Source organism: Leucoraja erinacea, chromosome 6 (genome assembly GCF_028641065.1).
Source record: "Leucoraja erinacea ecotype New England chromosome 6, Leri_hhj_1, whole genome shotgun sequence".
Taxonomy (NCBI): Eukaryota; Metazoa; Chordata; class Chondrichthyes; order Rajiformes; family Rajidae; genus Leucoraja; species Leucoraja erinaceus.
This window is the reverse complement of record NC_073382.1, coordinates 62,468,364-62,483,309: the sequence shown is the minus strand read 5'-3', so window position 1 is coordinate 62,483,309 and position 14,946 is coordinate 62,468,364. Positions and strand designations below refer to the sequence as shown.

Below are 14,946 nucleotides of genomic sequence, written 5' to 3'. Positions count from 1 at the left end.
ATATAATCAATGCCTAGTCTTTTTCTCATGTGCTTCAAGAACAAAATCTGCAGGGCTGTCAAACTACCAGCCCGCTGGATGATTATGGGGAAAAAAAAAAAGCAGAAATTGTGATTTTAGACGGCGGTGACCGACCGACCAAACCCCCATGACCACTCATACCTCCAATAAGGTGGATCAGCCACTATAATCGCAGGGGGAAACGCTCCCTGACCGGGTGAGTGGGGGGGCATCGCCTCCGGAGTGCTCCGAATCTCGGACTGAAGCTCCGTTCCCACCGGTGTTGTCTTCCCGCTTCACTGACACGCACTGGGCTGGCCCTCACAGCGGGGGGCGGGGAGACAAATCCCCTAAGTCTCCGTTCACTCAGGTGTTGGCGCCGCTTCACTGACACGCACTCTCACACACATCCTAACACACACTGCCACACACCCTTACACACACATTGGCACACACAAGGTTTAAAGGGATATGGGCCAAATGCAAAGAAAATGGGACTAGTTTAGATGGGACATCTTGATCTGCATGAACAAGTTGGGATGAAGGCCCTGTTTCCATGCTGTAAGACTATGACACTGCAGAAAGGGTGTAATTGCTCTGGAGAGGATCCAGGGGCGATTTATGAAGATGCTGGCAGGGCTGGAATTTTTTTTTCACTTTGAAGAAAGATTTGATAACTGGGATTGTATTCTCTGCAGCAACGGAGGTGAAGAAAAGACTTAGTTGAGGTGAATAATATTATGAGAATAGGACCTGTAGATTGGACCTGTAGGCTTGTTTTGCTTAACAAAGAGTGTAGGAAGGAACTGCAGATGCTGGTTTAAACTGAAGATGGACACTAAAAACTAGAAAAACTCAGCAGGACAGGCAGCATCTCTGGAGAGAAAGAATGGGTGATGTTTCGGGTCGAGACCCTCAGACTGAAGAGGTTGAAAACCAGCCATAAAACACAATGACTGGAGATGTGTGTTATCCAACTAAGGGCAGAAATCAGAATCATGTGTTCATCTTTATGGACATGACATCATAATAAATATATTACAGAAAAAATAATTTAATGGGGTGGCACGGTGGCCAGTGGTAGAGTTGCTGGCTTACTACCACATGATTTAATCTGGATATTCCGGTTTTTCCCACATCCGAAAGAAGTGCAGGTTTGTAGGTTAATTGGCTTCTGTAAATTGTCCCTGGCATGTAGGATGGAACTGGTGTATGGTAGATTTCTGGTTGGTGTGGACTTGGTGGGCTGGAGGGCCTGCTTCCATATATATATATATATATATTTACATATATATATATATATCTTAATTTCATTGAACTATATACTGTTGAATATGTGGCATTATTTTCGTCTTGTTTCTATAGTCAAAGGGTAATGTTGATTGATTTATTTGTGCAGAACAGTGATGGAAGTCCGACTCTTGCCTTGTTTCTGTTTTTTTTCTCTCTATATATATGCATAACAGCATGAATTATAATCTGATTTCCATACATGAATATAGTCATTCATGTGCTGCACCTGTTGATCAGAGCCTTGCTCCACTGTGGAATGTAATTAGGAATGTAATTTAGTCGAACCTTATTCATACCTAATCCAATTTGAAGCATAAATGTTGCATTCGAGTGTAAGTTAAAAGACTTGCTACAGTATGCACCAGATTGCACAATTTCAAGCTGAAAAATGCAAAAGCTCCCTACCGTGGGAGGGGGGGGGGGACACACCCCCCTCCCACATCCTCCCCCCAAGTAGATTGTCTGGGATTGTGTTACCTAATTCAATTCCTCATGCAAGACACAGGAGACTCCAGATGCTGGAATCTGTAGAAAAGAGCCGAAGGTCTCAGAATAAGTGTGTGCAGAGATACATTTAGCTGTAATCAACCAAAATTCTCCAGAGGATCGAAAAATCACAAACGTTGTGCCACTATTCAACAAAACCACGAAACGATAGATCAGTTAGCCTCTCAGATTTCAGCATTTTCTCCAAATAAAGAAATAAGAATGAGACATTTACAAAATCACAAGATAATCAGACCAGAGTCATCATGGTCTGATGAATGGGAAATCCTGTTTGGAATTGTTGTTAAAGAGCTCTTTAAAGATGCAACAGGGCAATTCAGTAGATGTAATGTATAATTAGAGGAGATCACATTGTGAGTAGTAATATTGATAAAGTAAGTAAGTAAGTTTATTGGCTTACTACATTACTAAAATACTACATTAAAGGTTTGTAACCAGCAATTAAAATGCACCAGTAAAATGGTATGAAGCACTTAATAGCAGCATTATCAAACACAATTTAACATTAGAAAAGATGATCAACATCAGAAAATACACTGTAGATGGAGGAGTTTTAGGATGCATCTTAAAATATATAGAAAAACTCGTGGGAACATCAGAGCTTAGGGGCTTAGGCTGCAGAAGACACGGAACCATTAGTTGATCATTTAAAATTTAGCAACATACATTAAGAGCATGTGTATCTTTGGAGGTCTGTCGGGTTAGAGGATGTACAGAGAGAGATGGGCTAGCCCTCAGAGGGATTTAAAAACAAGTGTTAGTGTTTTAAAAACCAATTCCTAACACAAGAAAGAGAAGTAGGCACTTATCCCCTTGTGCCTACCCACTTAATAAGATTGTGGCTGCTCTTTTACCTCAGCTCCACTAGTTGCATATCACCTGATACAATATTATAAATAAAATGCATAAGTTTACAGAGCAATATTTTGCTGATGATCTTCCTCTTTCTCCCAACATAATTTCTGCCTCAACAACATCCCCAAAGACAAACCACAGAGGTCGGACAAGCACACAGATCAGACATGGCCTGCAGCAGAATGGAGCAGTGGTGGAGGACACCAATATCATCGCAAGGCCAGGCCGACCTCTGCAACTCCGACCCAGTGCCACCATCAGGACAATGTAGAGACAAAACTTGTTGTTTTAAGAACTTAGAAACTTGAAGGATACCGGAGAGTGTCGGGAATGTTGCAACTGTTGTATACTGCCTCAGTGCAATCTACTAGGTTACACTCTTGTACGTGGATAGGACTGTGCTTATGTACAGTAAGATTTTGAATTGCCCGGGGAAATTGTCTAGGTACGTGACAATAAAGAGCCATTGAACCTCAAAAAGCACACATTCTGTCTGAATGAGAGAGAGAAAGCTTCCACCTCAGCCTCCTTCAGATTATTTCAGTGATAATTTTGTTCAACTGTCAGCAGTTTTGCAACGAACTAGACAGTCTCAATCAATTTAATTTTTTAGGTTGGCTGAAACCGTTACCCATCAGCACTTAAAAGGTGCAGAATCAAAAGGCCTGTATAATGGTCTGAGTTGACCACCAATCGATCACATGATTTGCTGCGGCCAAGTTATGCTGTGAAGAGGATGGAGCTGACCTTTGTGCATGGGCGTGGAGCCTTTATCATCTCGTTCATTGAGGTTAATCACTCCAGATTCCACTAGTTGTTGCAGAGTCTTGAGATCTCCTTTGAAAGCACTTACATGAGCTGGAAATGCAAGGTCTACAAATGATAGGAAAGAGAAAAAGATCATTACCTGCAAGCAAGCAAGCTTTTAAACATTCCAGAAAATTAGAGGGTCCCCACTTAATGTGTGGAATGATTTCCTCTAAACAAAAGTGGATCTCCACATACGCTCTCGCTACTCCTGCCGTGTGATCCACCTGTCCCCGCACGCACACGCTCTGTCCCTGTGCCCACACCACCCATCCTCGGTGTTTAACATATGCCGAATTTTCTTGCTGATCATTTTGTTTTACGTACTTTCTTGATCATCTGGGTGATCCCGTTCATGCTCCACGGCTGCTATGTACTGCACGATGTTGTCCTTGTAGAACCTCTTTGCAAGATCATTTGGGGTTTCACCTTGGTCGTTCCTCGCTGTCAATACGTGTGTCACACTAACCCCTTGACTGACAAGAAACTTAAAGCAGTGCAGGTGGCCTTCCATTGCTGCAAGATGAGCTACAGTTAAAAAAGGCAGGGAAAGACCATTGTAACTATGTTACCTTAGTGGCTTTACAATAACTTAACTAAGTTATTGTATGAATATTTTTACAGAATATTAAAGCTGCAATGTTCCATAAAGCTGCAGTGCTCTGTACGGGATCTTGACATCACAGGTATTTTGGGATAGGCGAAAACCTTAACTTGAGCTGGTGTTTGCTGTCAATCTTCCTTGAAAAAAGATGTAGGTCACTTGGAAATTTTGTGTGTCCTATATGATGAAATGTAGATTCTAAATTATTTTCTCTTTGTGCTCCAAATGCTCTTGATCTGTCTCCAATAATAAATGGCATCTATACATTCAGATAGGCCCATGCGATGAGGCATTTTCTCAAACAAGATGACTGACCACCAGGAATATGAAGAGCAGGCTGATCCAGATATCACTTAGAAAGTAATAGTGATCTGATGTAGTTTTAAACTCTCAGAATCAACATACTCTGCATACTCTGCAAGTAGTTAACAATCCCGCCAAAGGTTGCTGATGCTTCCTGCTGTTGAACAGGTATTTAGCCATGTGAGCTTAAAAGATAGTGTTGAAGTTTAAAATGACAGAGCTCTGTCAAGAATCATTAAAGCACTTGTTTGTTCACCCGGATATATTTAAATCAACCCAATACACCAAAGCAGAGCCACTCGGATGACAAGAGCTCCTGCTATCAATGTTACAATGATGAAAGCCAAACTGCTACATGAACTATGGTTAAGCACCCCACTGGCATGCTACAAAATTGACTAGTTTAACTGCCAGACTACTAATGAAAAATACCCTACAGCATGTGCAGATTAATGGAGGTCTGCCACAAAATCTCCAACCTCACCATTACAAGCAAGCATACCAATACGCCTTCCTTACTACTCTATCTCTACTCTATCATACCATACGCCTTCCTTCCATCGAGGGGATTTATCGCAGTCGCTGCCTCAAAAAGGCTGGCAGTATCACCAAAGACCCTCACCATCCTGGCCACACATTCATCTCCCTGCTACCTTCAGGTAGAAGGTACAGGAGCATGAAGACTGCAACAACCAGGTTCAGGAATAGCTACATCCCCACAGCCACCAGGCTATTAAACCTGGCTCAGACAAAACTCTGATTATTAATAACCCATTACCTGTTATTTGCACATCAGTTTATTTATTCATGTGTGTATATATTTATATTATGGTATATGGACACACTGATCTGTTTTGTAGTCAATGCCTACTATGTTCTGTGTGCTGAAGCAAAGCAAGAATGTCATTGTCCTATGAGGGACACATGAAAATAAACTCACTTGAACTTGAACTATCTACTTATGTTGTCACTTTCAGAGAGCTTTCTCCCTCTCATTGCCCAGACACATGAACCAACAGGGAAACAAGGGATAAGGATTGCCTGCAAGCTGATGGAATTAGTTTAGGTTGGTATCATAGTTGGTGCAGACATGGTGGGCCACAAGACCCGTTCATGTGCTGTCTGTTCTATGTTCTAAGAAGGAAACCTATGTCTGCAGAGGTGAAGTAAGAAATGCAACAACACAATGAGTGGAAGCCTCTTCAGAACAGCAAACAACAGCAAACCTCTTCATTTTTTACCCTGATCTGAATTTAAATGTGAGCAAGTATTAGTCCCAGTAGTCACAAGCCCTCAATGCTCTTATGGTGAATACTCAACTTCTGACCAAAGAGGTAATATTTCCCATAACCAACCCAAAGGGAAAGGTGTAGGAAGGAACTGCAGATGCTGGTTTAAACCGAAGATAGACACAAAATGCTGCAGTAACTCAGTGAGACAGGCATTATCTCTGGAGAGAAGGAATGGGTGACGTTTCGGGTCTGAAGACGGGTCTTCACACGAAACGTCACCCATTCCTTTTCTCCAGAGATGCTGCCTGTCTCGCAGAGTTTCTCCAGCATTTTGTATCTATCAAAGGGTAAGCTAACGCACTTCAAATGACTCTCGTTCATTGCCCTCATAAAGCCAAGCATGCTTTGTCTTAAAAGTACTGCAAAAATATCATCAAAATAACCTAACGTACTTTAGCTCATAAGTGCATCATGAAGGGTGATTGGCACCTCCTCACTTTCCTATTGATGAATGGATCTCAGTATGAGCTATTCCACTCTCTTCAATACATCACGTTCAAAAAATGTGGATGTACAGTAACCCCTAAACCATATTTCACTTGTCAAGGGCATGCCCAGCAGCATAGTTCCAACTTCTGTATTGAATTTGACTCTCAGAGAGAGGACATTGCAAAAATCTTACAAACAAATTTTGGTCAGGATTTCGCATACCAGAAATGTGGAGGTACAAATGGAAACATGGATGCAAATACATGTAGTTATCACTAGCATTGGGGTCAGCTCCAGATATCGAGCTAATGCCAGATCCAGCAATGTTCCAGAGATTACACCTATATTTTGTGGATGAGTCCTGCAAGAACGTAAACCAACAAGACATTTTACCAGTAGGAAGGAACTTTTTAAGGAACTGAGTAACTCAGAGGGACAGGCAGCATCTCTGGAGAGAAGGAATGTGTGACATTTCAGGTCGAGACCCTTCTTCAGACATTTTACCAGTCCTGATGCAGGGTTTTCTACCCGAAACATCGACCATTCATTTCCTCTACTGCCACTGCTGCTCGACCTTCCCTTCCCACAATGAAAACTCTGTACAGCTTATGCCAACAAAACATCTGAACTTCATCTGGCAGCTGGAAGGTAGCCGGCAGAGGTGTTCCCATTGAACCAGAGTAACCTTCAGGATGAGAATTTGATCATAAACTAATGAACCATTAAAGACAGTTATCAACACATGTAGGTTGGGGAAATACATCATATCCCCAGATGCAGGCTGTGATTCAGTTGATAGCTGTTGTATTCTGGAAGTCAGAGGAGCAAATGCTATTCTGGAGCAATTCTAATCACAAAAGAAAGGATAATTTTTTAAACGGAGATTGACAGATTCTTGATTAGTACGGGTGTGAAGGGTTATAGGGAGAAGGCAGAAGAATAGGGTTGAGAGGGAAAGATAGATCAGCCATGATTGAATGGAGTAGACTCAATGGGCCAAATGGCCTAAACTCTGCCCCTATGACTTGTGCACATAATATTTTAGTGCAGCACTTAGAGCGTGGTGTGTTGTTTGGGGCCGTCATCCTTTGGATGAAATATTAAACTTGTTACTTAAGGTAAAAAGATCACACAGAACGGTTGAGAAGAAGGGTTGGCAAGCTTTAGCAACATCGCAATAACTGATTATTTTGTTACCATCACATTATGGGAATCTGCTGGAAGTCATACAGCACAGAAACAGGCCCTTTGGCCCAGGTTGCCCATGCCGACCAAGGTGTGCTGTTGAAACTAGTCCCACTTGCCCATGTTTGGCCCATAGCCCCGAAACCTTTCCTATCCTTGACATTGTACCTGTCCAAATGCCTTTAAAATTTATTAGTACTAACTACTCAGGCAGCTCATTCCATCTACCCTCAGTGTGAAAAAGTTTCCCCTCAGATTCCTATTAAATCTCTCACGTTAAACCTATGTCCACTGATTCTCCTAATCTTGGTAAAATCTTGGCATTTACCCCTCATAATCTTATACACCTCTATAAAATCACTTCTCATCCTCCTACGCTCCAAGAAATACAGTCCTCGCCTGCCCAACCTCTTCCTATAGCTCAGGATAATTGGCTACTTTGTTTTCTGCATTACACTTCCAAATACAAAAAATAGTAATTAATTGGCAGTAAAATGTTTTGAGAAATGTTGAAAGGAACATAAATGGCACAACATAAAAGCAAGTCTTTGTTTTACCCTAATAAATTCCAACCAATGTCAGATACACGCATGTGTGTGTGTCCTAATATGTCAGAATAATCTGATTGAACAAGTATATCCAAGCAAGAACGTGTGTATTAAAAAATGGAATTTGTGGTATAGTGTATTAGAACATTTTACAAAAGACTGGTACATGTGCCTGCAGGCTCTAGCCTTTCAATACATTGTTATTTAATTGGTACTTCTGGTAATTGAGTATTTCTTACCAGTAAAAACCTTCTACCTCAGAGATTCCAGCAATTGTATACCTGGTAAATTCCCATCTTGATCCACTTCATTCGCGTCTGCACCCCACCTGACCAGAAGCTGCAAGCAACCCAGCCTTCCATGAAAGGCAGCATAGTGAACTGCCCTCCAGTTGTTTTTATCAGCTGGATTTGTACCCTAAGGATAAACAATAGAAAATAAAAGGTGATTTACAGCTGCCAAATCAGTAAGCGCTGAACTGGAGTTGTGTATGCATGCATTTCCCAAGTCCTTGATAAAGTAAAATTAGATAAGCATTTTCACTTTGCTTAGTATTCGAATTGTCCAATCGTGTTAACGTCCCATCTAAGACAATTTACTTGAGCATAATAAGAGCAAATGTGATTCAACTACTTTTTATTGTAATCTAGACATTTCATCGTTGAATTTATTTTATACATGACCCCACATTTGTTGTGCTAATGTCAATATACTTGAGCATAATAAACGCAAATATTTTTAGACTACTTTTTATTGTAATCTTTATATTTCCACGTTAAATTTATTTTATACATGGCTCCACATTTGTTGTGCATCCTTAACTGCAATTGGGTGGCTTGCTGGTCTATTCCGTGGCAATTAAGATTCAACCACATTTAACTATCATCAGGTGACGGTCTGAAAAAGAACACTGAACAAGATGGATATTTTATGATAATCTATTCCAGTTTCCTGGTCACAGCCCCAGATTAAGCATCCTCTTCTGAATAAATTAAATTAACAGTTGATATAAATCGATCCAAACAGGTAACTACCACACCACTGTGAAGAATCCTCTGAAGAGTGTATGAATGTCCATGTGAAGCAGCCAGGTGCAATGGAGTACAACCTCTATCATCCTTCGCTGTTAGGTTTGCACCATTCATTACCAAGGCCTGAGGAGAAAAACACATATTGTGCCTAGGCTGCTTTCATGTTAACACCTGAAATCACTTCAAGACTACACAACATGAACATCATGCTGAGAAGCATGACGTCTGGGAATGAGGCTAACTGAAGTAGATAATGAAAATAGTAACAAGTACAAATCTTGAAAAACACTGCATCTAGAATAAGAATTCATAATCCAAACTTCAAAGGAAGTATTCATGACCCAATGGTATGGATTTTTGCACTGGTTGCAATTAATGGTGATTTGATGGAGTGATAAATTAGTATATGAGCTGCACTTGCCTTGCCTCACATCCTGTGCTAAAGGACTGAGAGATACCAGAGAAATATTAAATCGTTTAGCTGGATTATTATGGCCAACAGAAACTTGACCTTCATCCCCTCAATCTGTTGAATTTTGATATAAAACATTTGAGGAATTCAGTCACCTATCTCTCCTCTCCTATTCTAGAGCTCATTAAAAAAATGCGTGCCCCAAACACCAACATGAAATAGTTTCATTATTTAAAATCATTTTAGTTCAGAAGAATATAAACAATTGAGACACTTTACCTGCATACAGGCATCGTGACCCCTAATGGCTGCAATGTGCGCGGCTGTCCAACCTCTGGGAGTTACATCCGTTGTGTCAGCACCATGCCATAGCAACCAGTGTAGGCACTGTAACAATATCAAGTGAATCATAAATATTCTCAGTATGATTAGGTTTGTATTTTTACAAATGTTAAGACAAAAAGGCTGATTTACAGATATCTGAATGATTATTATAATTAAATATATTTAATCATGAATAGATAGGATTTAATCATGAGCCGGAACCAACCCGAGGGCTCCAGTCGCGGAGCCTGCGGACCTGACATCGCGGAGCTGGCCGTCTTCGAGGAGGAGCTGTGATGGCGCGCGGCTGCGACCCGACTTCGGAGGCTCCGGCCGCAGGCCCGGTGGACAGGAACATCGGGAGCTCACAGGTCTCTGCTGGGAAACCGCTTTTCGGAGCTCCCGCAACAGTAACTTCTCCCGCTGGAATCGCGGGGTTTAAAGGACTCGGAGCGGGGCCTAACATCGCCCCGCGTGGCTTAAACAGCCACAGGACTTCTTAAACAGCCCCAGTTCACCTCGACGCTGCAGTTGGACTGCTGGACCGCGGGAGAAGAACAAAGGGAAGAGATAAGACTTTGCCTTCCGTCACAGTGAGGAGATGTTGGAGACTCACTGTGATGGATGTTTATGTAAACTGTGTTAAGTGTGGGTTTTGGGTTATTTTGTAATGTAAGACTGTAGAAAATGCAATTTCGTTCAAACCAAGCTGTTTGAATGACAATAAAAGGCATTCTATTCTACTATTACCTCCACTTCAACAATAATTTGACAGAAATTTGAAAATAGAAGACACCTGGTAAATGGGAATGAGTTAGTATGAGTTTATCTGCTGTTAAATATTATAAGAAATATTTTCTGTTGATGTAATACAACTAGAAAGGCTGGGAGTACTCAGAAGACTTGGTAGCATCTGTGAAGAAGGAAACAGTTTAACGCTACCCTGATCTGAAATAAGTTTTACGATGCATAAAAATGAGAAGGAAAAAAAGGATAAAAGGCAGCTAAGATCAAAATATACTGCAAAAGACTACATTATTATTGTACTATATTTGTTATTCATTGAACTTTTTTTCTCTTCCCCCGTTATGTACTATGTTTACATATTCACATATTCTGTTGTGCTGCAGCAAGTAAAAATGTCATTGTCCCATCCGGGACATATGATAATAAAACACACTTGACTAGTGGCAGGTACAAGAGGGTGGAATGGAACAATATACCGTGTCTGGGGTTATCTTTAGTTTGCTTTTTCGCACTAAAGATTGCAGTCACAATCTCTATATCTTTCTTTAGTCTTTCTTTATGATTCTCACATATTTTCTCTAAAAGTTTTGCTTTTGTGTTTACTTCTGACCACAAGACCCACAGGCTTTTAGAGAGACCCTTTTACAAAGGGGCAAGCTCAGGAAACTGGCCCTGCTAAATTCATGCGACCAGTTGGGAATAAAAATTGGAAAGCTTGCTGTTCCCTAATTATTTGTCGAGCCTGGGAATCACACCTGCGAAACAAGGCTAACAGTCATTGATGGCAAAGCGATCATTCCCTGCATCCAGCAGCTCCCATCTCAATTTAGCTGCCAGGTTACCCAAACCCAGAACATCGAGCCCATAACCATTATGTACAAAATGTTGATATGCTCTGTGGAGTGGTATCTCAATTAATACACTATACATTTTGTTAATACAAGTAAACAATGACAAATAGCTTTTCACCTCTAAGCTATCGGAGTGTGCTGCCCATTGCAATGGTGTAAATTTGTGAATGGGATCCACTTCATTAATGCTGGCTCCACTTTTCACCATTAACTCGAGTTCCGTCACATCGCCAGCTTTCACTGCATCATGAATACTGACTAAACACTTCTTCCTGGCAGCTGTTAAACAAGAACATTTGAAAAAAAGATGAATGCACTGGCAATTGAGAATAACAGCATAATTTCAATGACCGGAGGTTTCATAAAACAGATAAAACAGGGGCGGTACGGTGGCGCAGCGATAGAGCTACTGCCTTACAGTGCCAGAGACCCCGGTTCAATCCTGACCATGGGTGCTGTCTGTACGGAGTTTGTATGTTCTCTCCGTGAGCTGCGTGGGTTTTCTCCAAGATCTTCAGTTTCCACCCACACTCCAAAGACGTACAGGTTTGTAGGTTAATTGGCTTGGTGTAAATATAAAAATTGCCCCCAGTGTGCGTAGGGTAGTGTTAATGTGCGGAGATCGCTGGTCGGTGTGGGCTCGGTGGGCCGAAGGGCCTGTTTCCGCACTGTATCGCTAAACTAAATTAAACAGTACAGCACAAGAACAGGCCCTTTGGCCCACAATGTTTGTGTAGAACATGATGCAAAGACCATCTCTTATCTACCTGCACATAATCCATATCCCTCCATTCTCTGTATATCCATATGCCTGTCCAAAAGTCTCTTAAATGCCAAAGTGTATCAGCTTCAACCACCAACCCCAGCAGCATATTCCAGGCACTCAGCACCCTCTGTAAAAAAGTTGCCCAACACATCTATATAACTAAAAGTCTCATCTTGACCACTTCCTGTCTGCACTGTATATTGATTTTAGAAAAACTGCTACCATATATCGCTATGACTTTTGGCCATCTTACTCATAGTCCTCCTCCGCCGAGGCAGCCTTGAGGACTTTGCCGATCGATGAAAAATAAAAAAGTTATAAGTGTTTAAAAAATCTTGAGATCAGCCTGTCAATCACCTCGGTCCTCTCGCCTGTCAATCACCACGATGAAGGTAATGCCCCTTCTGGGGGGGGGGAGGGGGGGAGAGGGGGAGACAAGACAAGACTATAAAACCCCGGATGCCTGGATGTGAGTCGGTCACTTTGGAAGATCGCGAGGGAAAGTCCACAACTGTGATTCTAAGCTGTGAATCAACTGAACTGTGAATCTGCAATGTACTTGCAATAAATGATTTGTTAGCCCTTAATGACAATGCAATGAGTTGTTTGGCAATTTGGTGACCTGCACTCTGCTTGAAATGCTATGAAATTGAATGTGGTGGCTTGCAGTCTGCTTGAAATGTTATGAAATTGAATGTTGTGGCCTGCACTCTGCTGTGAACATGGGGCCCAACAGGTCCCACTTAATCTAGTCTTCTTTAAACTTTGCCCATCTCGCCTTAAAGCTATGCCTTCGAATATCTAATTTTTCCATCCTGGGAAAGAGATTCTGACTGTCTACCCTTTCTATGCCTCTGATATTTTTATATACTTCTATAAGTTCTCCCTGCAAACTCCAGCATTCCAGAAAAAACAATCAAGTCTGCCCAATGTCTTCCTGCAGCTAATATCTCCTCGTCCAGACATCATTCTTGTAAACATCCTCTGCACCTTTTCCAAAGCTTCCACGTCTTTTTTTGTAATAGGGCGACAAGAATTACACGCAATACTCCAAATGCGGCCTACCCAAAGTCATATAAAGCTGCATCATCTTGGCGAGCCATCTTGGGGAACGGCTGCTAACTAGCAGCCGTCCGTTTAATTCACTTTTGTTTTGTAGTTCTAGTGAGTCCTGTGTTTTGTTTGTGGGAGAAATAGACTTTTTAATGTGGGGGGAAGGGGGTAACTATATTTCTAGGTCCCTACCTGGTCAGTGAGGCAGCTTTTTCTCCGGGCTGCCCGTCGACCCGTCCTCGTGGCCTACCAGCGGGCGTGGAGCGCCGTTTCCTGGCGGGGACCGCCCAGCACCTCGGCTTCGGTGGCGGCACAGCGCTGGAGCGCTATCGCGGAGCGGGCGATGCCTTGTCTGGGTCGCCGCGCTGGATCGACGCGCTGGAGCTCCGGTGAGCTGTGACCGCCGAGTTCAACACCTCCGGGCTGCGGAGCGGAGCGGGCGGCGCCGACTTCAACATCGGGAGCCTGGGAGCTCCAAACCGGCGCGGCCTTGTCGGCTTCGGAAGCCGCGGTCTCCGGTAAGGAAGCGGCCGTTCCAGGTGGCCCAGCAACTGAGAGGACTCTCCCGATGCCGGGGCAACAGCACCCAGCGAGAACGGCCAGGAACATCGGGCCTCTGTAGAGGCAATAGTGGAGGCCTCAATAGACCTGACTTTGGGAGAACTGGGGATGGGGACTGGACATTGTGCCTTCCCCCACAGTGGTAACCATTGTGGGGAGATGATTTTTGTGTGTAAGTGATTATTTTAGTTTGTGTCCAAGATGGCTGTCGGTAGGGAGAGTGTACGCTGGCGCGGTTTAGCTGCCGCTGCTTCACATTGTGTTTTTGATTTTTTTTGTCTTGGAATCGAATTCTGTCTTAATTTGTGTATTGGTGATGTCTTTATTATTTATTTTACTCCGATTATATGTTTTTTACTCTTGTCAAATTCTGTAAGGTGTCCTTGAGACTTTTGAAATGCGATATTTTTGTCTTACATTTGACCTACCAAAGTTGACACCTCACACTTGCTCAATTAAACTCCAACTGCTATTTATCTATCCATTTCTGTAGCTGATCTATACCCACTGTATACTTTGTCAGCCTTCCTCACAATCCATGATCCCAGCAACCTTGGTGTCATCGGCAAACTTACTAACCAACCCATCTATATTTTCATCCGTCATTTATATATATCACAAAAAGCAGAGATCCCAGCACAGATCACTGCAGAACTTCCTTGGTCACAGACATCCAGCCTGAATATCAGCCTTCCCTCACAACCCTCTTTCATCTATCAGTAATCCAGTTCTGAATCCATACCACCAAGACATTGTTAATCCCATGCATCTTAATCTTCTGGATCAGACCACCATGGAGGAATTTATCAAACACCTTACTAAAATCCAGTCGAACATCATCCACCTTTGGCAACTCCTCAAATACTCGATCAAGTCAGTAAGACATGACCTGCCATGTCTAATGCTCTGCTGACTGTCTCTAATTAACCCACTCTCTTCCAAATGCAAGTAAAACCTATCCAAAGAATCGACAGCTTCCCGAACACTGACACGAGTCCCACTCACCTATAATTCCCTGGATTCTATTTACTCCACTTCTTAAATAAAGGAACAACATTAGCTGCTCTCGAATCCTAACCTATGCCGAGAGAACGTTAGAGATACAACGTACAAACAGGATGTTCTGCCCACCGAATCCGCGTCGACCAGCAATCACCAGTACTATCCTACACACTAGAGACAATTTACCTACAAACCTGGACATCTTTGGAGTATTGGAGGAAACCAGAGCAACTGGAGAAAACCCGCCTTAATGCTCCAAGACCCCATCAGCTCCTCCTTCTTAATCTCAAACTGCCTTTGCATATTACTGTCTTCCATGTCCTTCTCTTTGGTGAAAATAGATGCAAAGAAATAGGTTTCCTAGCACTTCCAATAC

The 14,946-nt window shown here is 42.4% G+C and overlaps 1 protein-coding gene across 1 annotated transcript in view; it reads right to left on the bottom strand.

Moving 5' to 3' along the window:
• LOC129698227 (ankyrin repeat domain-containing protein 42-like) overlaps nt 1-14,946 on the bottom strand; it is a 30,927-nt gene that overhangs the window by 14,468 nt on the left and 1,513 nt on the right. The window contains exons 2-7 of the mRNA XM_055637202.1: nt 11,307-11,467; nt 9,546-9,653; nt 8,858-8,977; nt 8,105-8,240; nt 3,790-3,990; nt 3,403-3,528 (exon numbers count right to left, since the gene is read on the bottom strand). Of these exons, the coding sequence (XP_055493177.1) occupies nt 3,403-3,528; nt 3,790-3,990; nt 8,105-8,240; nt 8,858-8,977; nt 9,546-9,653; nt 11,307-11,467 (852 nt within the window). The remainder of the gene's footprint in view (nt 1-3,402; nt 3,529-3,789; nt 3,991-8,104; nt 8,241-8,857; nt 8,978-9,545; nt 9,654-11,306; nt 11,468-14,946) is intronic.